We start from the raw sequence: 25,433 nt of genomic DNA, 5'->3' as shown, positions 1-25,433 counted from the left end.
GTATATGTATTAGTTACTACTGTAAAACTTGACCTGACAAAACAATTTAAAGGAGAAGATTTACTTTGGCTCATGATTTCAGAGGGTTCCACCCATGGTTACCTGGCCCCACGCACCTGGGCAGAACATCATGGCGGCAGGAGTGTGTGGAGAAGAGGCTCTTCATCTCCTGGTGGACAGGACAGGCCAGAGAAGGGGCTGGGACAAGATACAGCTACCAAGGACATGCCTTCCTGACCTACTTCCTCCCTACCCCCTAAAGTTTCAAGAACTTCCTGAAATAGTGCCAACCATTCAACACACAGCCTTCTGGTGTGTATGTGGGATACTTCACATCCAAACCATAACAGTATATAATAAAATAAGGCATATGTTGCTTAAAGACCTAATGAATGAAAATTATCTTTTACTTTCAAAGAGAAATACTATCTTGTATACTATGTATTTATGATGCTAAAAATCCAACTCTAATTACAAAACAAGTTCCCATGTTTCAATTCAGTACTCTGTATCCAACGGAAGTAACAACAGCAGGAATGAGGAAGGAATTAACTTTCTCTTTGTGGCCACCTTTCTTACTTCTGAGAAACCAAACCTGAGCTGCAGTCATCTATTTTTATCTGTACAGGTTCATCTGTTCCTTCTTTGCAGCCTGGGTGTTCTCAGGGACTTGTCCTAGGGAGTCCTTTTTACATCATCTGCCCCCTCCTACACTGCCTCTAAAGACACGCTCCATGCTCCACTGAAGCTCAATTCCCTTCTCTCCCCGTCGCTGATCTTGCTTTCACACAGAGAGGACTGGGTGGTGGTTTTCCAAATGCTCTCTGGACATCTTCTGCATGTCCCATCAGAATCTCCACCAGTTCATTACATCTAAAATGCAGTCTATAACTTCTTTCGGCAAACCAGCTTCTTTGCCTGTGTTCTCCACTTCTGAAATGTATATTGAACACAAGTTATGTATGAGGTAGTGTTCTGGGCACTGGGAACATGTTCCTCGCCCTCCTTCCCTCTAGCATTACTCCCATTTATAAAATCATTCTCATAGCCCAGCTGATTAGACCTTTCTCAAAGGCCTTCATATCTCTCACATACTCTAGCTCCCATGTTTTAATTCTAAACTCTTTGCAAAAAGGAATAATAAAATTGATTCCAAGCAACTTGTACTACCAGTCTCACTAACTTTTCCCCTCGGTACTAGAGATTGAACCCACTGTCTTGGGCATGCTAGGCAAGCGTTCTATCACTAGAACTTTTGTTTGTATTTTGTTTTGAAACAGGGTCTTTGCTAACTTTGCCTAAGCTAGCCTCAAATTTGACACCCTCCTGCCTCTACCTCCTGAGTAGCTGGTATTATAGGTAGGTAACACCTTTCCCAGTTCAGTCTTATTAACTTTTACTAAGAGATGACAACGCTAATCAATTGTTACTATATTAAGAATTTGAGAGTCCAAGCTTAGAGAGAAAGAGGCATAATCAATTAGCAATGTCTGCCCTTTGTGCTAAATGAGAGATAATTTGTTATTATTGCTTTAACATTAATATAATAGCAGCGATCCCACATGATGTGGATCTAAGAGCATATGCAGAGCAGCAGAATATGCACCCTCTCAAACATGCCATCTTGTCATAAAGATTATTTTGAGCAAATGATATCAGAAAAACAGCAGGTTCAAGAAGGGTACTTTGACCCTCCCCTTTTATTTTGGGAGAGTAACTTATGGGAGACATCTTCCCTATACCAGAAAAAAGTCATATTCTTATCACTATTGATGGGGGGTCCTGAGGCTGAGAAAAACTTACATTAACAAATGTAAGTTAATGTATTAAAGTAATCCTTATCTTCCTAGTTTTCCCCCGGTAACTCAAGGAAAAGCTCCTTTGTCTTGTCATTTTTTAAAAATAATTTATTTCTCTTTTTATTTTCTTTTTGAGATAGATAGGGTCTCCCTTTGTATCTCAGGCTAGCCTTGACTCACAACTTCCTTGCCTCACCCTCCTGAGTGCTAGGATTTCAGGCACTCACCACTATGCCCTGTTATTTATTATACATAATTCAATTCAGTATATAAAAATTCAGATATAATTGCTTCTTTGGGTCTCCATTTTTCTTGTGGAGACTCCCCATGTACATATGAAAAATAAAAATTACATCTTGCATCCTTTTCTCCTACTAATCTGTCTTATGTCAGTTTAATTCTTAGTCTAGCCACAGCCCTAAAAGCATAGGAGAAAATTTTCCTCTCCTACATATATAGTATCATGAATTAGAAAGGAGGAGTGAGTAATCTCCTTTCCTTATGAATCAGTATTCTCCAGATTGGTTATGAAGCTGTTATAAAATGAAAAGACTTAAAATCTAGAGCTAAGGAAATCAGGATTTTATAAAACAGACATAGTCAATGTTTTTAAAAGGTTTTGTTTCCAAATTAGTTCTACAATAGGAAAAAAAAGATCATAAATTGTAGACAAGATTGTAGTCTCTATTGATATTAGAAACCATGAGACTGGAAAGTTCTAATGCTCAAATTCATCCAAACAAAGCACCTAAGTACTAGGACATGAACAATTACAGGATCATGTTAGCAAGAACTTTGTTCTATGTCTAGATTTAAATAAAAACATACCTGTTAGAAAGCCATCATGGTAGTTGTTGGTTTTCTTTTGAAATAGCTTTCTTGCCACCTGTCTCATTTCCCACCTCCATGCAGCCTAGGTTTTTATCCAGGCAAACTAATTGCACACCATATGGCTATGTTTTCTCAGGTCTAAAGGCTGTTGTAACACCTGGAATGTCCTTTGTGATCTTGCTGGTCCACTTTGCAACTCTTGGTACTTCCTATAAAGTTTGCCACAGTCATCATCTCTAAGAAGCCTAATCTGACTAGTCCATCACAATGGGCCCTTGATCTCCCACCTTGCCTCAAAAATGTTCACATCATTTCCAATTAACATGTCATATTGTTTTTTTAATATCTTTGAACCATCACTGTCTCCCTGGACTGAGATCCTTGATGGATAGGAAATAAGACCTACTTTTCTTTGTTTCAGCTCATCTCTTCTGATCTGATTAGGTGTTAAGATTTAACTCTTAAGGAAAATCATTATTTCACAAAATCCAAGTCATTATTTAACCTTACTGCTGCTGTCAAAGATTCAAAGAGCATCATATAGCTATATTTTGCTAGACATTACATAGAAGAACTTTGTAACTTCACAAGAATAATGTTTAGTTACAAATGCGTAAGGCTTTTTCTTTTTAAGATATCTGTAATTTGTATATACACTAGGATAAAAGATTCAAAATTCAGTAATGCCCTTAAACTGCTCATGTTCCTTTGTAGCCCCCATTCTAGGCCCCCTTCATGGTACCCTGTGAGACACTGGAGCTTACAGACCCAGAGGAGACTTTTTTAAAATACAACTGACCAAGAAAGGAACAACAACCAGAATAAAGAACTCCAATAGATTATTAACTAAAATACAAAATGTAAAGAGGAAATAATCAAGGAAATACAAATTAAATCCACAATACAATACTACTTCAGTTCTATCAGACTGACCAAAAATTTTAAATCTGACAATACCAAGAGTTGATGACATCAAGCAATGTGAACTCTTATAGGCTTTTGGTGAGAGTTGAAATGGATAAAACCACTAGGAATTCAGCTTTTTCTAAATATATTTCTTAGAGGAATTCTTTACATCTACACAGGGTTTTTAAACTTTCACTTTTTCATTAATTCAATTCTAACTGAACCACTAATAAGTTCTAGGCACTTGAGCATATCAATGAGCAAGAGGAAAGACAACAAAGAAGTAACAAGCAAACCACATCTTAGAGAAAGTTATAACTACACAAAGAGAAAGGGGGCGGGGCTAAATGCAAGATCAAGTCATCCAGAGTGTAGGGAAGGCAGCTTTAGTACTAAGTGGTGCTCAAAGTGGGCTCTACTTTTTTTTTTTTTAATTTTTGTTTTCTGAGACAGAGTCTCACTGTGTAGCCTCCTAAGGGATGGGATTATAGATGTGTACCCACACCCGGCTTAAAGTGGGCCTCTGAAAAGCTGGGATTTGAATAGGACCTAAAGCAGTCAGGGGAGTTATTCAGGGAAGCGCATTTTAGCAGGTGGAGCAAAAGCTAGAGATCACTAAGGTCTGGAGGCCAATGTGAATGGAGCAGAAAGAACAAGTAAGTAAAAGTAACTACTGAATTCAGAGGAAGGAGGCCTGGTAATGTAGGGATGCTGACTGTGAAATGAGAAGTCTCTGTAGAGTTCTGAGCAGAGACATGTCTTGGCGACTTATACTTCAACAACATCACTCTTGCTGCTATGCTGATAATATATGGGAGAAGCAGGGAGAGAAATTTAGAGGTTATTATAGAAATCCATGCAAGATACAATGGTGCTGAGGAGGAGGCAGTGGGACAGCTGGATTCCAGGGTGTGTGTGTTTAATTTTTTATTTGTGGTATTGAGATTGAACTCCAGGCCTTGTATATGCTAGGCAAGCATTACACTGAGCTACATCCCCAGCCCTCCACCACTTGAGCCACACCCCAGATCTCAGTTCTAGATACATTTTAAAAGCTGATTTCCTGATATATTAAATGTGAGGTATGAGGGCAATAGAGAGGAGTTGTCCGACACCTTTGGCCTGAACAACTGAAAGGAGGGTTACTGACACAGTAGTAGGTAGAGTGACTTTTGGAGAGAAAATTGGAGGTTGTTTTGCATATGCTAAGTTTGAAATATTTATCTGACTATAAATAAAATGGACATTACAGCCAAATTTATAAGTAGTAAAGACAGAAAAATGTTTCACTTATTCAAAAATTTCCAAGTATGAGCTGGGTGTCGATGGCTCATGTTTATAATCCCAGCTACTTGGGAGGCTGAGATCTGGAGAATCAGGGTTCAAGGCCATCCCTGGCAAATAGTTTGCAAGATTCCCTCTCCAAAATAACCAGAGCAAAATGGACTGGAGGTGTGGCTCAAGTGGTAGAGCACTGCTTTGCAAGTGTGAAGCCCTGAGTTCAAACCCCAGTCCCACTCCCCACCCCCCAAAAAATTTTCAAATATGCAAAGTGATTATCAAGAAGGAAAATACAAACTAATTGGCAGTTTAAGTTTGGAGGTTATCAGTAGACCTCAATTACTGTTATTTAAAAAAATATGAAAAACAAAGTTGGTTACATGTAAATGCATTAAAAACAGCCTTTTCAAAGAATGATCACTATACAAGACTATATTTCAGAAGCAAATGAATAAGTTTGGTACTCTATATGCACATAAATTATTCAAAATAAAATGCAGCTTTCAAGTTCATGAAACTTTGAAAAATATTTTAGGCTTATTGATTGAGGTGTTATGTGACAATATGTGAGGTTTACCAAAGTAATCATGAACTATGGAGGATATTATGGATTAAAGCTCATAAGAGAAAAAGAACCATTAGCTTTAATTACTGAAGAAGCTATTCTGAGTTCAGTCTAGCATGGCAGGAAGTAGGCCAATAGGAAAAGTGGTGAACAAGAAGAAAGACTTATGCTGGAGGTTGCTCAGTGATTTGTTTGTATGACTGGTGGGGTTGGTATGAAGTGAATAAGCCATTGTTTTCCAAGGCCTTAGGGTATTTTCTGAGGCTGAGGCAAAACAAGCTCTAACTATTGAACAAATCCTTTCAAAATCTACATACTCCAATTTAGATCCAAATGCAACTTTTCTAATCTAAAATTTAGCCCTTTTACGTTTTTAAAACCTATAAGCAATTCTTAAACAATATTTATTTTTGGTAATTAATAAGCATGAACATACACCTTATGTTCTTATAGATTCACGATATATAACAACCACTAATAAGGATATGTACACAACAATACTCTCTCTCCTCTAAAATTACCAAAATAAACTGTAGCTATGCTCTCATAAGCACTCCACATAAGGAAATCCCCCTAATATTTAATTAATGTGCTCACTGAGGATCTAAGTCAAGAGTTTCTCAAACTCAACCCTACAGCCATTTCAGTTTGGATGTGTTGTAAGGATGCTGTGTTCTGCAGGATGTTGGGCAGTATTCCTACCCTCTGCTTACTAGATGCCAGTAGCAACTCCCACAAGCAGTGTCAAGCAAAAATGCCAGCTGGCAGGCATTACCAGGTGTGAGTGGTGTAGGATGCCAAAATGGTGTCTAGAATAAGAATCCTCAACTAAATTAAAATTACATAATGGCTCCTGAGCCTTGGCAACCTCACCACTCACAATTTGTAAGGGATTTGCAATGAAGTGTAACAATCCCTTGCCCAAAGCAGAAATCCCATCAGCACCCCTTCTCTTCCCTTCTCCATATCAGTCACCAACTGCTCAAGCATTTGGGAAATTACAAGTAAAGAGTAGGGAACACTTATATTGGTTAATAAGTAAATATACATTTCATCCTAAAATGTAGTCTCATTTCAGAGATGTTGGTCTCTGCATGGCAAACATTTGAAGTCTTAAAGAAAGAATAGCAGAAGCAAAATGAGAGAAATGTGGCAAGAAATGGAATACATTTCCACAGTAATGTAGAAATGAAGGGGCTACAGTAGTACAAAACAGAAAACTGAGTCACATGAGCACAATATATAGTTGGTCAAATTGTAATGAATGTGGAAAAACAAAGCAGAGGCGTGGGGGCTATGGTCTGAGTGTTTGTGCCCCCTCAAAATTCATACTGATATCCTCAATCTCAAAGTGACTGTATGGGGAGGGCGGGCAGCTCTCATGAATGAGATTAATACACTTTAACAGAGATCAGAGAAGGACAATTCACTCCTTCCACCATGTGAGGTTAGCATGAATCAGAAAGCAGTTGGTGGAGGGCTCAAGTGGTAGAGTGCCTGCCTAGCAAGTGTGAGGCCCTGAATTTAAACCCCAGTACTGCCAAAAGAAAAAATAAAGATATCAGTAAGCAGACCCTCACTGGACACTGAATCTGTCAACACCTTGAACTTGGACTCCCTAGCCTCCAGTATAAGCTACACAAATGATGCCATTTTGTTATCGAAGCCTGAACAGATCAAGACAGAGGAATTTAAAATAACAGGGTAAAGATGGAGTTAAAATTTTAGCCATGAGTACCAGAGAAGGACCAACCAATGAGTGAGAGTGTTTTTAAAAAGTATATACTTTGTGATTTATTCAGTATCTAAAAATATCCCCTCTAGTTACAAAAACTTGTATATAATTAATCCATATTTAAGATAGAAAATAAATAAGTATCTAAATAGCAATATGTTGACTTTCATATTAAACTACAAATCAGTAAAAGCAAGGCCAAGTGCTGTCTCCTTAAAGAATAGGATTATTTGGATCTTGATAGCTCATAAAGGTCACTACTTTGGTTCATCTCAATAAACTGACAGTGAAAAACAATGAAGTAATGCCACAAATCTTCCAAAAAAAAAAAAAGCTTTTTAAATAATGAGATTCTTGGTTTTGGTCTGAGAAATTACAAAAATCAGAGTTGTATTAATTCTTTATAGTCTTACCTCATATTTTATCCTTTGTCAGTTGAGGTCTAATGAGCAAGATGGAATTTTCTATTTTGCAAACAAAATAGCTTAATCACAGTTAAAACTGTTTCTGCTTACATTCAAATTATTGTTTTGGGGGAAGTATGGTCAAAGAAAAGATTGTAAGTTCATAAATAGGCTACTCATTTAAATCACCAATTTCTTGATTTTGCTTGATAGCCGTACATATGGCACCATGAATATAGCCAGTAGCAACAATAAAAAGACAAATATCCCACAATTTAGAGATTCTATTTTAAACTTGCATTAATGGTTTCTTTCAGAAATCCTTAACAAAGAGAATTTTAAAGAACACCACCACTTCTTTTATAATGCATTCCCTGGTACACTTTTTTTCTTTGCAAGAATAAGAAAGAGACCAAAGTAAACACAAAATAAACAAAATAGAAACTGATTTTTTCCAAAGTATAGTAATTCTTAAATTGCTTAGTATTATTTCTTGGCTGAATGCCCAGCATTCATTATAAATGAAAATCTATTCAGAAGAAAATGTATATTAAACCATAGTGTAGCTTAGCTTTCATACTGCATTTCAAAAGGTCTTGCTCTCTACCATCAAAACAATCATTGTGTGCTTCTTAAAGCTAATACTCAGTTCCCTGGAAACTCCTTTGTAAAAGGAAATGGTCACTGAACAAAACATTCAAAGATTTCCACCATTATACTTATTTTTCTTTTCCCCTGTTAGCCACTTAAGCCTAAATGGAGGGGCTATTTACTTTTCATTTCTGTGGATGACATTGCTAGGAGGTGTTTTCAAGGCCCTATTCCTTAATATTTAATTATCTTCTTGCCAAGTATGTTACACATTGTTTCAGAATTATCTGTTTGGAAGCTTTTCTGACATCTATAGAGTCATTTCTTCCCAACAGTAGTTTCAAATACATTTACTTTACAGACAGTAGGGCCTGCACTAGGTTGAGCATAAGGCATGAAAGGATCATAGTCCCATTAGGGGACATATAGACAATTTCGGCAATGTGAAAAGAACCATAATGAAGAAATGTATACACTGTTTTAGGAGCAGAGCAAACACTGGCCTCTGCCTGAAAAAGTTTACAGACTGATGCTTCTCTGAAAAATAATTCACCCATTCCTCCCTTTTACAGCTTAAAACTCTCTTTATGATCATCATTCTTCTGGTTAGCCTTCAGTGTCAACAAATCACCTGACCTGGTCACAAACTCCCAATATGCATACCTTGTGGCTTTGGACTTGCAGCTGAGCGTTTCGCTGGTGTCTTCCCATTTATTCCCTGAGCCTCTTCAGATACATTCTGATCAACCAGTGTAACTGTGCTGATTTTTGAACAAGTGACCTTTGGATAGGTACTGCTGCCTGTGAGTTCAAAAAGAAAGGACAGGTAAATACAGAAGTATAGCACAACTCTGTCTTGAAAGTTAAATTTTCTTGATCTGATAAATCCAAAACAGTCATAGTTATAAGACTAAGCATAGAAATGCCTGCCCATGTATGCTATCCTTGACAAGGAACTTTCTTGCGAAAGGTCTCTTTCCATGTGTGTTAGAAAACTTTAATACACTGAGCTAAGACCACTGCACACAGACTTTTCCTTGTAGGGACACAGAAAGGCTGAATGCAGCTGCTACCAATTAGGTGATGGAGAGGACAGAAGGGCCCCAGCACTAATCTGTTAAAAGCGTTTCTTTCCAGTGTCCAGTCAGTCACCAGTCATCAAGCAACTCAAAAGAACAAAGCAAGAAAGCACCAATGCGACAGCTGACCTAAAGACTCTGTAAGAATGGCTCAAACAGAAAGAACAAGCTCACATCTACCACCTCCTACCCACCTCTCACTCACACTCCAAGCAACCTCCACCACATGGATGCTGAGCAAACCATGTTGCCTACAGACAGAATGGCAAGACTATAGAACAACACTGTCACATTTGTTTAGAATGCAAACCCCCAAAGGTTCTTGAAACAACACTGAAAAACATTATCAGACATAGATGAAAAGGAAAAGACTAGGCTTTCTATCCAATTTCTGATTCAAAAAGCTGTATGTTGAATTTCAGATTCTAAAAAAGTCCTATGTCAGTGTCTTCTCTTCATATATTGATTTCCTTCTCTTGTGGGTGACATGTGATATTAACAAGAGAAACTCTGCATAAGAGAAAATAGAACTTTATTACAGTATATTACATGAATAAAAGGGTTTCATTGTGATATTTTCATACATGCGTACTTTGATCACATTCTCCCTGTTACTCTTTCATTGCCCTCCCTCCTTTTTTACAATTTTAGCATGTTTCATTATGCTATTTTCATGCATGCATATAATGTACTTCTAACATATTCACCCATTAACTAAGAGAAAATAAAGTTTCTAACAGGAACTCATTATAACTACATCAAAGTAGGTCATTTAAGAAACTATCATTTGATTAAGAAACAGTTTCATTTTGCATAATTCAAATATCTAAAAAGAATACTATTCAAAGTTTTTGAAAGCCTGAAAATCATTCAAAACAAGAAAAGGTAATCTTAAAAGCCCAATCAATGATCTACTGAGTCAAAAAAATTACTTCTGAACCAAAATGATTACATTGTTAATAATTTTAATAGTTAATAGCTTATGAAAACTACACTACTGCTTTGTTTTCTGTGTACTTCTTACAGTTAAATAGATTTTAGAAAATATTAACAGTTCCAAAATTGCCTGAGACGTTAGGAGACAGCCAGAGCTAAAATAGAAATTAACAGAGGTACTTCAGTTTGGTGTGGTGTACATCTGTGATCACAGCTACTTAGAAAGAGGAAGCAGGAGTTCAAGGCCACCCCAGGCAGTTTGAGGTCCTATCTCAAAGAAACAACTAAAAACAAAAGAGCTGGAGGTGTGGGGCTGAAAAGGGAGAATATTTGCCTAGTATGTGGAGGGGCCCTGAGTTCAATCCCCAGTGCCAACAAAAACAAAAACACAGCCACCCTTCTGCTAAAATAGTGTTATCTGTCATTTGGATTAAGCATTGTTTAGTGAAAGCAAGAGTTATGAAGACAGTTGGACAAAACATTATTATAAGTTCAAATATTTATTAAGTATGGGTTGTGTTCCTTCATAGAAAACTGTGAAGCAAAGCATGTCCCTAAAATATATGGCCCACCAAGCTTTTAGCCTTAGCCTTTTGGGGGCATTGGAATGTTTTTTCCATAGTGATCTCAAGAACAGATTAGTATCTATCCTAAAGGCCACCTGCTGGGGTTTAGTGAAGGATGGCTTTGGGGCAGAATCAGTGAAAACCCACAGCTCAAGTATAAACCAGAGGAAGAAACTCACAATTACAAAATGAGACCCTGCAAAGACTGCAGCTTTAGCCCTGATTGATAGGAACAGAGAGCAACAAAACTGTAAAAGGGAGCAGTCATGTTCTAAATGAAAAAAATTGTCTTTTAAAAAATAGATCACCACTACTACATATTAACATAGAAAACAAGTATGTCTTATAAAAATAGTAATTTGAAATTGACAACCAGGCATATAATTTCTGGATGGAAAGCTTTATCGGTATGATGGGTTTTACCAATGTCATATGTACAAGGACTAGCTCCACAGATGTGACAAAATACCTACAATAAGAGATTAACTACACACCCATTTCCTCATAAATTTATTGAAGTCACAATTACACATTTTTGCCAGTGGTAAAAAGGCCACAGCTAGAAATTTCATTTAAGACCACTGTTTAAAGTAAGTTTCCAAACTTCAGCCACAATTATGAAACACGTGACACAGAGAAGACTCACGTTTTTAAAAGGTCATTTAAAAGCAATGACAAGTACACAACAAGTGTATGTGATTCTACGTCTCCTCTCCCAAATTTATTATCTGGCCATGATAGGAAAAGCCTGCTGAACACTCACGTATGCCAACCATATCATGATACAGAAAGTTTGCCTAAAACAAGCACCATTTCATTAAACACTTCATCTGTTAGCATCTTGGATACCAGAAATAAAAATAAAACTTTTTGCTTGTTTATGACTGACTCAGCCTCCTCTCACTTGGAGACAGTCCTTATTTGGGTGCTGGTTGCATAACAGGGAATTGAAATCAAAATTGTAACCAGATGTTCTACCCATTCAAGAAGTTTTACATGAACTAGAGGGGCTCTTAGATTCTCAAATATCAAGGAGGACCAGTAGGAGAGACTTGCAATTAAATAATTATTTCAGGCACAGATAGAAATAATTATAGTATGTCAGTTGGCATGGGGGGATGGGAGTCCCATAAAATTCTATCTCCTTATGCAGACTGGTAATCCTTTTACCCATTGGCCCTAACCACTGTGCACTGTCTGTGGATTCTCACCTATGCTTACTGGCTATACCCTCTGCAGGAATGTCAAGACATATGCTAACCTCACAGTTTCAATCAAATCTCATCTCTGACTACATGAACAGTACAATATCTGACATCTAATAGAAGCAAGGTACATTTATCAAAACATTGGTATAATACTACATTACAGCTTTTATTCAGATTTCACTAATTTTCCATAAACACATCTGTCTTTCTGCTCCAAGACCCAATCCAGATATCACCTATTTTATCACTGATTCCTTGACATGGTCCAATTTGTGAGAGTTACTTAGACTCCATTTGTGTTGCACGACTTTGTCACTTGCAAAGAATATTGTAGCATATGCCTCAAGTTGCCTTTCCCTGATTTTTTGTTGTTGTTGCAGTACTGGAGCTTGAACTCAGGGCCCCATGCTTGTTAGGCAGGCAATCTACTCCTTGAGCTACTCCACCAGTACCTCTGATGTGCTTTCTTTTTTTTCTTTTTTTGTTGTGCTGGGGTTTGAACTCAGGATCTACAACTTGAGCCACTCCACCGGCCCTTTTTGTGAAGGGTTTTTTTGAGATAGGGTCTCACAAGCTATTGTCCAGGCTGGCTTCAAATTGTAATCCCCCTCATCTCTGCCTCCTGAGTAGGTAGGATTACAGGTATGAGCCCCCAGTGCCCAGCTTCTGATGTACTTTCATGCTTAGACTGGATTACGGTTTTGGGGGAAGACTATCACAAAGTAATGTGCCTATCTGGTATAACTGCACGATACCACTGTGATTAACATGTGATGCTAACCTTGGTCGCTTGGAAAGGTGGTGCTGTTGGCCTCATGTTTCTAGTGTAAGTCATTTTTCAACAATCTTTTCCTATAATCCCTTCAAAAATGTCCTCATTTGGCCGGGTGCTGGTGTCTCACGCCTATAATTCTAGCTACACAGGAAGCCAAAATCAAGGAGGATGGCTGTTCAAAGCCAGACCCGGAAAAATAGTCGAGACCCTATCTTGAAAAAACCCATCATAAAAAAGGACTGGTAGAGTGGCTCAAGGTGTAGGCCCTGAGTTCAAACCCCAGTAGCATTTAAAAAAAAAAAAATTCTCATTTGTCCCACAGATTGTGGATGAGGGTTATACCTCTCGCGCTCAGTTTAAGAAATCAACTGAATTAAAAATAATATAGGCAATATAGTTATAAAGGTCCTGGTTTACAGCTCCGTTACTAAGGGGATACACCCACACACAGCCACAGCCGGAAAATGTATTTCAGAGCACTGTATCAAACAGCTCCCCAAACTTCTAGAGCTGAGTAATGTTCAAGAAAAATAGTAAATCACAAAGGATTTGGGAAAAGAAAATGTGATGGAGAGTTTACGAAAGCTCCTTAGCTCTAACAACCCTGTGTTATTAATGTGTATACACACAGGTCGTCGGTCGGTTCAGTATTACAGAAGACATGCAGCAGACTGGGAAGACCTCCACGGCATTATCGGGTCCAACACAAAACTGTACAACCCCACGTACAGTATAAGCATCCCTTGCCTAAAATGCTTGGGAGCAGAAGTCTTTCAGATTTTGGAGTTATGTGGGTTTTGGAATACTTGCATAGACTCTAGAGCTGAGCATAATGAATGTGAAAATCTAAAATGTGCAATATTCCAGAATTTTTTTTTTGAAATGTTATCTCTTGCTTTATTGAATCCTCAACATTTCCAAGAAGCTTCATACTTTAGAACATCTCAGATTGCAGATTTTCAGATTAGGGATGCTTGACTTACGAACCTATTAAAAGTGATGGAAAGTAACACAAGCTTAACTTTGGGAATTGGGCATATGAGTGAGGTGGGAGAATGAGTAAGAACTGTCATGTTTTGCTGTATGTATAGCTGTACCATTTAAATCTTTTACAAAAAAATACATTTATAACTTACCTAAAATATATGAAAGTCATCAAGTATACATATTACAGAGATTTAAAAAAAACCAAAAACATATATCGCCCCACAGGGCACAATTGCTCATGCCCTGCTATTTAGGAGGCAGAGATCAGGAGGACTGTGGTTTTTGGCCAGACCAGGCAGAGTTAGTAAGACCCTATTTCAACAAAAACTTGGATGTGGTGGTGCATGGTGTATGTCTGTCATCCCAACTATGTGGGAGATATACGTAGGAGGATTGTAGTCCATGGGAGACCACCTGTGCAAAAATGTGAGACCCTATCTGAAAAATACCTTAAAGTAAAAAAAGAGTTAGAAGTGTGGCTCAAGTGGTAGTCTGTCTAGCAAGCACAAGGCCGAGAGTTGAAACTGGAGTACTGGCTCCTCCAGAAAACCTCCACACATCTCATACAATTTAAAATTCATATTCATAGTATTAGTCATAGCAGGCAACAGATGGAAGCAACCTGACTGTCCACCACAGGATGAATGAATACATAAAATGTGGTATAGACATATAATGGAATATTATTCTGCCTTCAAAAGGAAGGAAATGCTGATGCGTGGTACTATATGGATGATCCTTAAGAACATATGCTAACTGAAATAATCCAGTCTCAAAAAGACATACTGCATGATTTCACTTATATTAGATATCTACAACAGATAAATTCAGACAGGAGGTAGAATGGGAGTTGTTGCTAGGAGCTGAGGAGAAGAGAATGTGAAATTACTTTTTAAAGAGTATAGAAGAAAAGAGTGGGTATAAGAAAATATAGGGGTGAAGTACATTATGCATATATGGAACTATAACAATGAAATGCCTTTGCACAATTAATAGATGGTAATTAAAAAAAAAAAAGCAAAAAGGCTAGGCATAATAGCTCAGGCCTGTAATCCCAGGTACTCAAAAGGTTTCCACCTTTTGAGGTGGGTCAGCCAGGGCAGGGCAAAAGGTTAACAAGACCCCACTCTCAACAAAGCCAGTCATGGTAGTGTGTGCCTGAAATCCCAGCTACTTGGGAGGTATAATAGGAGGATTAAAAGTCCAAGGCTGGGCCCAGACAAACACTTCTATCACCACTTTTACTACCACTATCCTGTGTGAACTAGCATGATCATACACTGGATCACAATCAGGCCCTCTACCTCATCTCCCTGCTCCTTCTCCTATCCTCAGTGTTTTCAAGCCAGGCCCAGAGAGATCCTCTTAAATCCACATCAGATCCTGTGTTCAAAATTCTTCAGTGGCTTCACATGTCACTCAGAGTATAAGTCCTTACAGCAGGTTGCAGACACCACACAATCTGCTACTACACGCTATGATAGCTCTCCTACCACCCTACCTGCTCACCTACTCTTACCCTGTGTCTTCCACTCCAGCCATATTGACTCCTGCCGTTCCTTACTCAGAGCCAGGTATCACTGCTGTGCCTGGATGTTTCTCTAAGATAAGTGTCTGCTAATGGCTTTACTGCTTTTAAATCTTGGCTCACCCACATCTGTCAATATGGCCTACCCTGAGTACTCTACATAGTCTAGCTGCTTATGGTTCCTTTGCCCAGAGCCCTTTACCAACTTCCAACAAACTGCATGATTGCATTTTCCCTGGTTAGAAGGTTAGCCCTGGATGGTAGTACCCAGGACCTCCACCTGTCACTTAGCAGGTGCACATTAAATATGATCAAAAAGTGAGTTCTAGAGAATTCAGGCACGTTTTTCTTTATTTTCCTACATTCTCAGTTTCTACTTATGAGATGTTTTCTAAATTCTGATAACAGAATACATAGTTGTACTGGGGCCCACTCTATGTGAAATTTCAAACATTTCCACTTTTATCTAAAGTCTAAAACATTCAAGGTTATTTGTAAACAAGTCCTAAATACTAAGAGTGTAAAAAAAAGTAGAGAAAAAAAGCATGATCTAAATAATTGTATTCATATGTAGAAGCAAGTTTGTACATATCTGGAATTGCAAAACTATCCAGATGTTTGTCTTGATAAAAATAGCAGCAGCAAAAAAAAAAAAAAAAAAAATCCTAGCAACTGTTTTAGTTTATTATAATCTATGACTGTTTACATTTACCAGACGCACCACAGCTAGGCGCCTACGGCTCATGTCAGTAATCCTAACTACTCAGGAGGCAGAGATCAGGAGGATCGGGGTTCAAAGTCAGACGGGGCAAAAAGTTTGTGAGACCCAATCTAGACAAAACCCAACTCAACACAGGGCTGGTAGAGTGGCTCAAGCAGTAGAGTGCCTGCCTAGCAAGTGCTAGGCCCTGAGTTCAAACTCCAGTACAAACACAATAAAATGCACTACAGTCTGCCAATATTTCAGAGTCATCATCCAATACTACTTAAAGAATGTTATGTTGTCAGGTAAACCAAATGGTTTGATGTTTTTCGAGTTCAAAAAACAGTATGTGCTCAAAATAAGCCTTAAAGCCTGGTGCAGTAGTGCAGGCCAATAATCCTAGCACTTAGGAGGCTGAGGTGGGAGGATCACAAGTTCAAGGCCCAGCCTGGGTTACATAGCAAGACACTGTCTCAAAAGAAGAAGAAGAAGAAGAAGAAGAAGAAAAGCCTTGAAGATAACCGTAACTGTAGGTAATCAGTATTTTTAAGGTACCACAGGTGGTAAACACAAAAGAATCAACTGTTGCTATTGTGTTTTAAGCATATATAACAATGCATGGATGCAACTGAAATTTAAAAAATGTACAGCCTACAAAAATAATTTTTATAAACAATGACCAAGCCAGCACACGAGCATGAGCTTATAGTCTGTACCAACTCCTGAATGGCTGAGGCAGGAGGAATGCTTGAGCCCACAACTGGAGATAGGCCTTGGCAACATAGAGGGACCTTGTCTCAAAAAAGAAAAAGTCATTCTCACACTAGAAATATTTTATTCTCCTCAGAACATACTCCCTAATTATTTACTGAGTTTTGGTTTTGCTACCCCAAAGAGATGCAAAGGATAACAATAACAATGTCTGGGTCCCTTAAAAATAGTTGCTCTGTTGCCTGAACCACAGTGCAAATCCCTTCTCACACTGTCTGGGCAGCCAATTGTGGTCAGGTGCCTAGGCATATACAGAGCTTTAGAAGTGCACCCTCCATGCTGCTTCCTGCTATGGGGTTGGGGTTGGCTGGAGTGGCCATGACCTGCTGCACCTGGGCATGGTGCTCTCTTAGGTGGAGACTGAACTTTCCGCTGCATCAGGAAGGGATTCAGCCATCCCTGGCCATGCACTGATGGAGGGTCCCCTTTTGTCTGTTCAGAATTGGTCAAGGTTACACAGAGCTCTCTCTATTAAAAGCACACAAATTACTCTGTCTGCAGTCATGACTAGAGCAGAAAGTAGGAGTAAAGAGAAACCACAATCAATTGCATGTGTCTCTCTCCCCCTTCTTGTAGAGGGTGAATCTAGTTGACACCATCCTGAGCTGGAAGTTCATAGGCTGCTGTGCTTTAGCTGACGATTGTTTCCAACTCCAACTAATCATAACACTTGTTTCTTGGTTGGTTGGTTTGTTTGTTTGTTTGTTTATTTATTCATTCATTCATTCATTCATTCATTCATTCATTCATTTATTTATTTATTTATTTATTATTGCTAAGCATAATCAGGCAGAGAAGACCAGGATACAGGTACTGGGACATGGCTTGAGTGCTACAGTGTCTGCATAGCAAGAGCAGGGCCCTGACATCAAACCCAAGTACTCATTGCCAATGTCCTGTGTTACTGCTGCACTGGTGATTAGAAATGGGCCCAGAGGTTGCCCAGCCATACAGATAAATGTGAGTTTTGAAACACACTTTTTGAAAGCGTCTAAGATTCCTTACAGTTTTGGGCTTTGATAGTGAATATATCAGGAAGATCTCTAAGCTTATTATGTCAGGTTTCCCTCACATGATTACCTATGTCAAAAGGCAACTCAGATACAATGGACAGGCACACCAATGCAGCATCCCTAACGCACAGAAGCATGACATCTGCAATTTGGATGCTGCACTCTGTGCATTCTTACAGCAACATTATATTCCGCAAGTTACCCTGGCTGATAGCTATCATTTTCCTGGTTCAAATCCTGGCTTTGCCATTTACTGGTGATTGGTTGGGTCAATACACTGGGTGACTGACTTTTTCTACAGTTTTATTTCGTCATATGTAAGTGGTCATAGGATTCAAACAGCAGCCCCCTCAGAAGATTGCTGTGAGGACAACAGCAATTGCCACATGGTAAATGCTACATAACTATTGCCTGCAGAATGCTCAATGATGCATGAAGACAGCATGATTATTAGGGATCAGATCACTTTTCCTCCAGCCTCCTAAAATCCGTACCTCCTTTTTCTTTCTTTTTTTTTTGGTGTGGTACTGGATATTGAACCCAGTGCCTCTCACATTGCAAGGCCAGTGCTCCACCACTTGAGCCACTATACTCCTAGTCGTTATGTTTGTGTTTTGTTTTTTGAGACAGGGTCTTGTTAATTGTTCTAGGGCTGGCCTCAAACTCACCATCCTCCTGCCTTTGCCTCCCAAGTAGCTGGGATTCCAGGAGTGTACCACCACACCAGATCCTCTTGCCTCCTCCTCCTACTGCCTCATTGCTGTCTGAATTTTATTTTTCCCATCCAGCACTTGCTCATGCTGGCTTCCTTCTCAGTACCTGTGTTTTGTTTCAGTGCCCAGGGTGTCTGCTATTCTCTGGGATTGTCAATCCACCATCCTGACAAAATCATAACTTTTGAAAATTAATACAGGAGATTCCAAGATGGCGGCTACAGGGAGGAAGCAGAAAGCATGCCTCCTATAGTGAAATCTTGGAGAGATGCTGGAGACACACCTTGTAGGCAAATCCACCGAGACAAGGCAAAACTTTGACCCCTTCACACCTCCAGCTGGCGCAGAGAATCTCCACATCATGTTAAACGGAGAAACCAGGAGGGCCCCCAGGCCGCCAGTCATCTGCGCCCAGATGGCTTGGGAAGATGCGGACAAGTTTTGTTCTACTTTATGCATCCCCTTTGATGACACAACTACAGAACAACATCTGAGGCACCATCACCAGGAATGGAGACTGAAACGGACACCAAAATTATTAAGACTGAAACTTCATTGCATTTCAACTTGGAGGTTTTTTTTTTTAATTATCTATTTTTCACTTTGTTTTATTTTATTTATATATATATATATATATTCCTTTCATTTACTTATTTTTTATTTTTATTCTTATCTTTATTCTTTTTATTTTTTATTTTCAATCCTCTCTCTGTCTCTCAAATGCCTGTTCAGCTTACTGTCGATTAGTACACTAATGCTCCCTTTTTATACCTTTGAAATTTTCTTGTTTGATTCCTTGTTTTGTTTTCTCCTACTTCTCTATTTGTTTTTCTCTTTTCTTTAACTTCTTGCTTCCCATTTCCTCTTACCCTTCCATTCTCAATATTACCATTCTTATTATTACAAGCTAGAAAATACTTAATTGCACACAGTACAGGGACAGCAACAACACCAAGGACAATGACGGGAAAAGAGAAATAACAGGGAAACCAGTTTCCCCACAGCAAAAAATTAGTACAGGAACCAGAGGGGAATGAAGAAAACAGATACTCAGATCCAGACTCCAACAAAATGAAGATAAACTATGCCAAAGAACCCAATGAAGCCCACAAGAATAATTTAAAAGAAGACATACTACAGGTACTCAATGAGAATTTTATAGAGATGATACTGGATATGATCAACCAAAATGTACAGGAGACACTCAAGAAATTCCAAGACAACGAAAATAGAGAATTTAAAAAAGCAAAAGAAGAAATAAAGGAAATCACAGAAGCACTGTATAACACCAGGGAAACAGAGAACACGATTAATAAACAGATAAATGAACTCAGGACAAAAATAGACAACATTAAAGAGGAAACCACCCAGGATAGGGAAAACTTCAGAAAAAAGAATGAAACAGAACTGCAAAACAAAACAGAGGGCCAATCCAGCAGAAAAAAACAAACAGAAGACAGAATCTCAGAACTTGAAGATGAAGTGGTAATTAAAGGAAAAACCGAAGAAGTATTAATTAAACAACTCAAGACCTGTGAAAAGAAAATGCAAGAACTCACCGACTCCATCAAAAGACCAAACTTGAGAATCATGGGCATCGAAGAAGGAGAAGAGGTGCAAGCGAAGGGAATGCATAAAATATTCAACAAAATAATAATGGAAAATTTCCCAAATCTAGAGAAAGATATTCCCATACAGATGCAAGAGGACTCCAGGACACCAAACAGACCAGATCAAAATAGAACACCCCATGACATATCATCATTAAAACAACAAATTCAGGAACTAGGGAAAGAATATTGAAGGCTGTAAGAGAGAAAAAACAAGTAACATACAAAGGTAAACCCATCAAAATCACAGCAGACTTCTCAACAGAAACATTAAAGGCAAGAAGAGCGTGGGGTGAGATCTTCCGGGCACTGAATGAAAATAATTTCAACCCCAGGATACTCTACCCAGCAAAACTATCATTCAAAATAGATGGAGCAATAAAAGTCTTCCATGAAAAGCAGAAACTAAAACAATATGTGACCACAAAGCCACCACTACAAAGGATTCTTCAAGGGATTCTGCACACAGAAAGTGAAACCCAACATAACCATGAAAAGACAGGCAGCACCAAACTACAGGAAAAGAAAAAGCAAGAAAGTAGAGAGTAACCTCAACTTAGGTACACACATTCAAACCTTCAAACAACTAAGACAACTAAATGAAAGGAATCACCACATACCTATCAGTACTAACACTTAACGTTAAGGGACTTAATTCACCTATCAAAAGGCACCGCTTGACGAAATGGATTAAAAAGGAAGATCCAACAATTTGTTGCTTACGGGAGACCCATCGCACCAACAGAAATAAGCATAGGCTTAGGATGAAAGGCTGGAAGAAGATTTACCAAGCCAATGGTCCCCAAAAACAGGCAGGAGTAGCAATACTTATCTCTGACAAAGTAGACTTCAAACCTACATTGATCAAATGAGATAAAGAAGGACATTCCATACTAATAAAAGGGGAAATAGACCAAAAGGAAATAATCATCATCAACCTGTATGCACCCAATGTCAACGCACCCAATTTCATCAAATATACCCTGAAAGACCTAAAAGCATATATTAACGCCAACACAGTGGTTGTTGGAGACTTTAACACCCCATTATCATCAATAGATAGATCATCCAAACAAAAAATCAATAAAGAAATCCAAGATCTAAAATATACAATAGATCAAATGGACCTACTTGATGTCTACAGAACATTTCATCCAACTTCTACACAATATACACTCTTCTCAGCAGCCCATGGAACCTTCTCCAAAATAGATCATATCCTAGGGCACAAAGCAAACCTCAACAAATATAAGAAAATAGAAATTATACCATGCATACTATCTGATCACAATGCAGTAAAAGTAGAACTCAACAACAAAAGTAAAGACAAAAAACATGCAAACTGCTGGAAACTAAATAACTCATTACTTAATGAACAATGTATCATCGATGAAATAAAAGAGGAAATTAAAAAGTTTCTGGAAGTCAATGAAAATGAAAACACAACCTACGGGAACCTATGGGACACAGCAAAGGCAGTCCTGAGAGGAAAGTTTATAGCCATGAGTGCATATATTAAAAAGACTGAAAGATCCCAAATCAATGACCTAATGATACATCTCAAACTCCTAGAAAAACAAGAACAAGCAAATCCCAAAACAAGTAGAATGAGAGAATAATAAAAATAAGAGCTGAAATCGATGAAATAGAAACCAAAAAAACCACACAAAGAATTAATGAAACAAAAAGTTGGTTCTTTGAAAAAATAAACAAGATTGATAGACTGCTGGCAAACCTGACTAAAATGAGGAGAGAAAAAAACCCAAATTAGTAGAATCAGGAATGCAAAGGGGGAGATAACAACAAACACCATGGAAGTCCAGGAAATCATCAGAGGCTACTTCGAGAACCTATATGCAAATAAATTTGAAAATCTTAAAGAAATGGACAGATTTCTAGATACATATGATCATCCAAAACTGAACCAAGAGGAAATTAACCACCTGAATAGACCTATAACACAAAATGAAATTGAAGCACCAATCAAGAGTCTCCCCAAAAAGAAAAGTCCAGGACCTGATGGATTCTCTGCTGAATTCTATCAGACCTTTAAAGAAGAACTGATACCAACTCTCCTTAAACTGTTCCATGAAATAGAAAGGGAAGGAAAACTGCCAAACACCTTTTATGAAGCCAGTACTACACTTATTCCAAAACCAGGCAAAGACACCTCCAAAAAGGAGAACAATAGGCCAGTCTCCTTAATGAACATTGATGCAAAAATCCTCCACAAAATAATGGCAAACCGAATTCAGCAACACATCAAAAAAGATTATTCACCACGACCAAGTAGGCTTCATCCCAGGAATGCAGGGGTGGTTCAACATACGAAAATCAATAAATGTAATAAACCACATTAACAGAAGCAAAGACAAAAACCACTTGATCATCTCAATAGATGCAAAAAAAGCCTTTGATAAGATCCAACACCATTTCATGATAAAAGCTCTAAGAAAACTAGGAATAGAAGGAAAGTACCTCAACATTATAAAAGCTATATATGACAAACCTACAGCCAGCATTATACCTAACGGAGAAAAACTGAAACCATTCCCTCTAAAATCAGGAATCAGACAAGGATGCCCACTATCTCCACTCCTATTCAACATAGTACTGGAATTCCTAGCCAGAGCAATTAGGCAAGAAGAAGGAATAAAAGGAATACAAAGAGGTAAAGAAACTGTCAAAATATCCCTATTAGCAGGCAACATGATCCTATACCTTAAAGACCCAAAAAACTCTACTCAGAAGCTTCTAGACATCATCAATAGCTACAGCAAGGTAGCAGGATATAAAATCAACATAGAAAAACCATTAGCATTTCTATACACTAAGAATAAGCAAACTGAAAAAGAATGTATGAAAACAATTCCATTTACAATAGCCTCAAAAAAAAAATCAAATACCTAGGTGTAAACCTAACAAAAGATGTGAAAGACCTCTACAAGGAAAACTATAAACTTTTGAAGAAAGAGATTGAGGAAGACTATAGAAAAAGTGGAGAGATCTCCCATGCTCATGGATTAGTAGAATCAACATAGTAAAAAAGTTTATACTCCCAAAAGTAATCTACATGTTTAATGCAATTCCCATCAAAATTCCAATGACATTCATTAAAGAGATTGAAAACTCTACCGTTAAATTTATATGGAAACACAAGAGGCCACGAATAGCCAAGGCAATACTCAGTCAAAAGAACAATGCTGGAGGTATCACAATACCTGACTTCAAACTATATTACAAAGCAATAACAATAAAAACAGCATGGTACTGGCACAAAAACAGACATGAAGACCAGTGGAACAGAATAGAGGACCCAGATATGAAGCCACACAACTATAACCAACTTGTCTTTGACAAAGGAGCTAAAAATATACGATGGAGAAAAGACAGCCGCTTCAACAAAAACTTCTGGGAAAACTGGTTAGCAGTCTGCAAAAAACTGAAACTAGATCCATGTATATCACCCTATACCATTATTAACTCAAAATTCTCCCAAAACTAATGAACCAATAAAGAAATGGGCAAGTGAACTAAACAGAACTTTCTCAAAAGAAAAAATTCAAATGGCCAGAAAACACATGAAAAAATGCTCACCATCTCTAGCAATAAATGAAATGCAAATTAAAACCACACTAAGATTCCACCTCACCCCTGTTAGAATAGCCATCATTAGCAACACCACCAACAACAGGTGTTGGCGAGGATGCGGGGGAAAAAGGAACCCTTTTTCCTTTGTGGAAATGGGAATGTAAACTAGTACAACCACTCTGGAAAAAAATTTGGAGGCTACTTAAAAAGCTAAACATTGATCTACCATTTGATCCAGCAATACCACTCTTGGGGATATACCCAAAGGACTGTGACACTGGTTACTCCAGAGGCACCTGCACAACCATGTTTATTGCAGCACTATTCACAATAGCCAAGTTATGGAAACAGCCAAGATGCCCCATCACTGACGAATGGATTAAGAAAATGTGTCATCCAACAAGGGGATTGGACTATGAGCACATGATAAAAGCGAGAGCACACAAGGGAGGGGTGAGGATAGGTAAGACACCTAAAAAACTAGCTAGCATTTGTTGCCCTTAACGCAGAGAAACTAAAGCAGATACCTTAAAGCAACTGAGGCCAATAGGAAAAGGAGACCAGGAACTAGAGAAAAGGTTAGATTAAAAAGAATTAACCTAGAAGGTAACACCCACGCACAGGAAATCAATGTGAGTCAATGCCCTGTATAGCTATCCTTATCTCAACCAGCAAAACCCCTTGTTCCTTCCTATTATTGCTTATACTCTCTCTACAACAAAATTAGAGATAAGGGCAAAATAGTTTCTGCTGGGTATTGAGGGGGGGAGCGGGAGGGGGTGGAGTGGGTGGTAAGGGAGGGGGTGGGGGCAGGGGGGAGAAACAAACCAAGCCTTGTATGCACATATGAAGAATAAAAGAAAAATGAAAAAAAAAAAAAAACGAAAATGTGTCATCTATACACAATGGAATTTTATGCAGCCATGAAGAAGAACGAAATGTTATCATTCGGTGGTAACTGGATGGAATTGGAGAACATCATTCTGAGTGAGGTTAGTGTGGTCCAAAAGACCAAAAATCATATGTTCTCCCTCATATGTGGACATTAGATCAAGGGCAAACACAACAATGGGATTGGACTTTGAGCACATGATAAAAGCGAGAGCACACAAGGGAGGGGTGAGGATAGGTAAGACACCTAAAAAATTAGCTAGCATTTGTTGCCCTCAACGCAGAGAAACTAAAACAGATACCTTTAAAGCAACTGAGGCCAATAGGAGAAGGGGACCAGGAACTAGAGAAAATGTTAGATCAAAAAGAATTAACCTAGAAGGTAACACACATGCACAGGAAATTAATGTGAGTCAACTCCCTGTTTGGCTATTCTTATCTCAACCAGCAAAAACACTTTTTCCTTCCTATGATTGCTTATACTCTCTGTACACCAAAATTAGAAATAAGGGCAAAATAGTTTCTGCTGGGTATTGAGGGGTAGGGGGGAGAGGGAGGGGGCAGAGTGAGGGGTAACGGAGGGGGGTGGGGGCAGGGGGGAGAAATGACCCAAGCCTTGTATGAACATATGAATAATAATAATAAAAAAAATTAAAAAAAGAAAATTAATACAAAAATTATTTATGAATGGACAGGCCTTGTACAAATAGGAATCTCCTATTCAATAAAGATGATGAAAGTATTAGTAATGATAAAATGATGTCTGAAAATTGAGAAGGATTTATTACAGATGTGAATCTCAAATGACAAACATTATTTACATTATGTTTATAATATTGTGCTATTTTAATTGTGTGGCCTGGATTATATAAACTTTTAAAATTTTCCCCCCATTTAAATTTCCTAATTTATTATCATTCTTGCCAACTTTTGCTAATTATTTACTTTCT

General features: G+C 38.2%; 1 protein-coding gene across 6 annotated transcripts in view; it reads right to left on the bottom strand.

The window, feature by feature from the left end:
• The window catches only part of Fgd4 (FYVE, RhoGEF and PH domain containing 4), a 216,761-nt gene that overhangs the window by 68,216 nt on the left and 123,112 nt on the right, over positions 1–25,433 (bottom strand). For 5 of the 6 annotated variants that reach the window (XM_074083096.1, XM_074083100.1, XM_020167950.2 and 2 more), the window contains exon 2: positions 8,776–8,913. In XM_074083096.1, coding sequence (XP_073939197.1) covers positions 8,776–8,913 — 138 coding nt within the window. Of the gene's footprint in view, positions 1–116; positions 3,196–8,775; positions 8,914–25,433 lie in introns of those variants that run through there. The other variant, XM_074083098.1, reaches the window with a different exon arrangement.

Source organism: Castor canadensis, chromosome 8, assembly GCF_047511655.1.
Source record: "Castor canadensis chromosome 8, mCasCan1.hap1v2, whole genome shotgun sequence".
NCBI classification, from domain to species: Eukaryota; Metazoa; Chordata; class Mammalia; order Rodentia; family Castoridae; genus Castor; species Castor canadensis.
The sequence above is the reverse complement of the archived record's forward strand: the minus strand, read 5'-3'. Positions and strand labels throughout refer to the sequence as shown.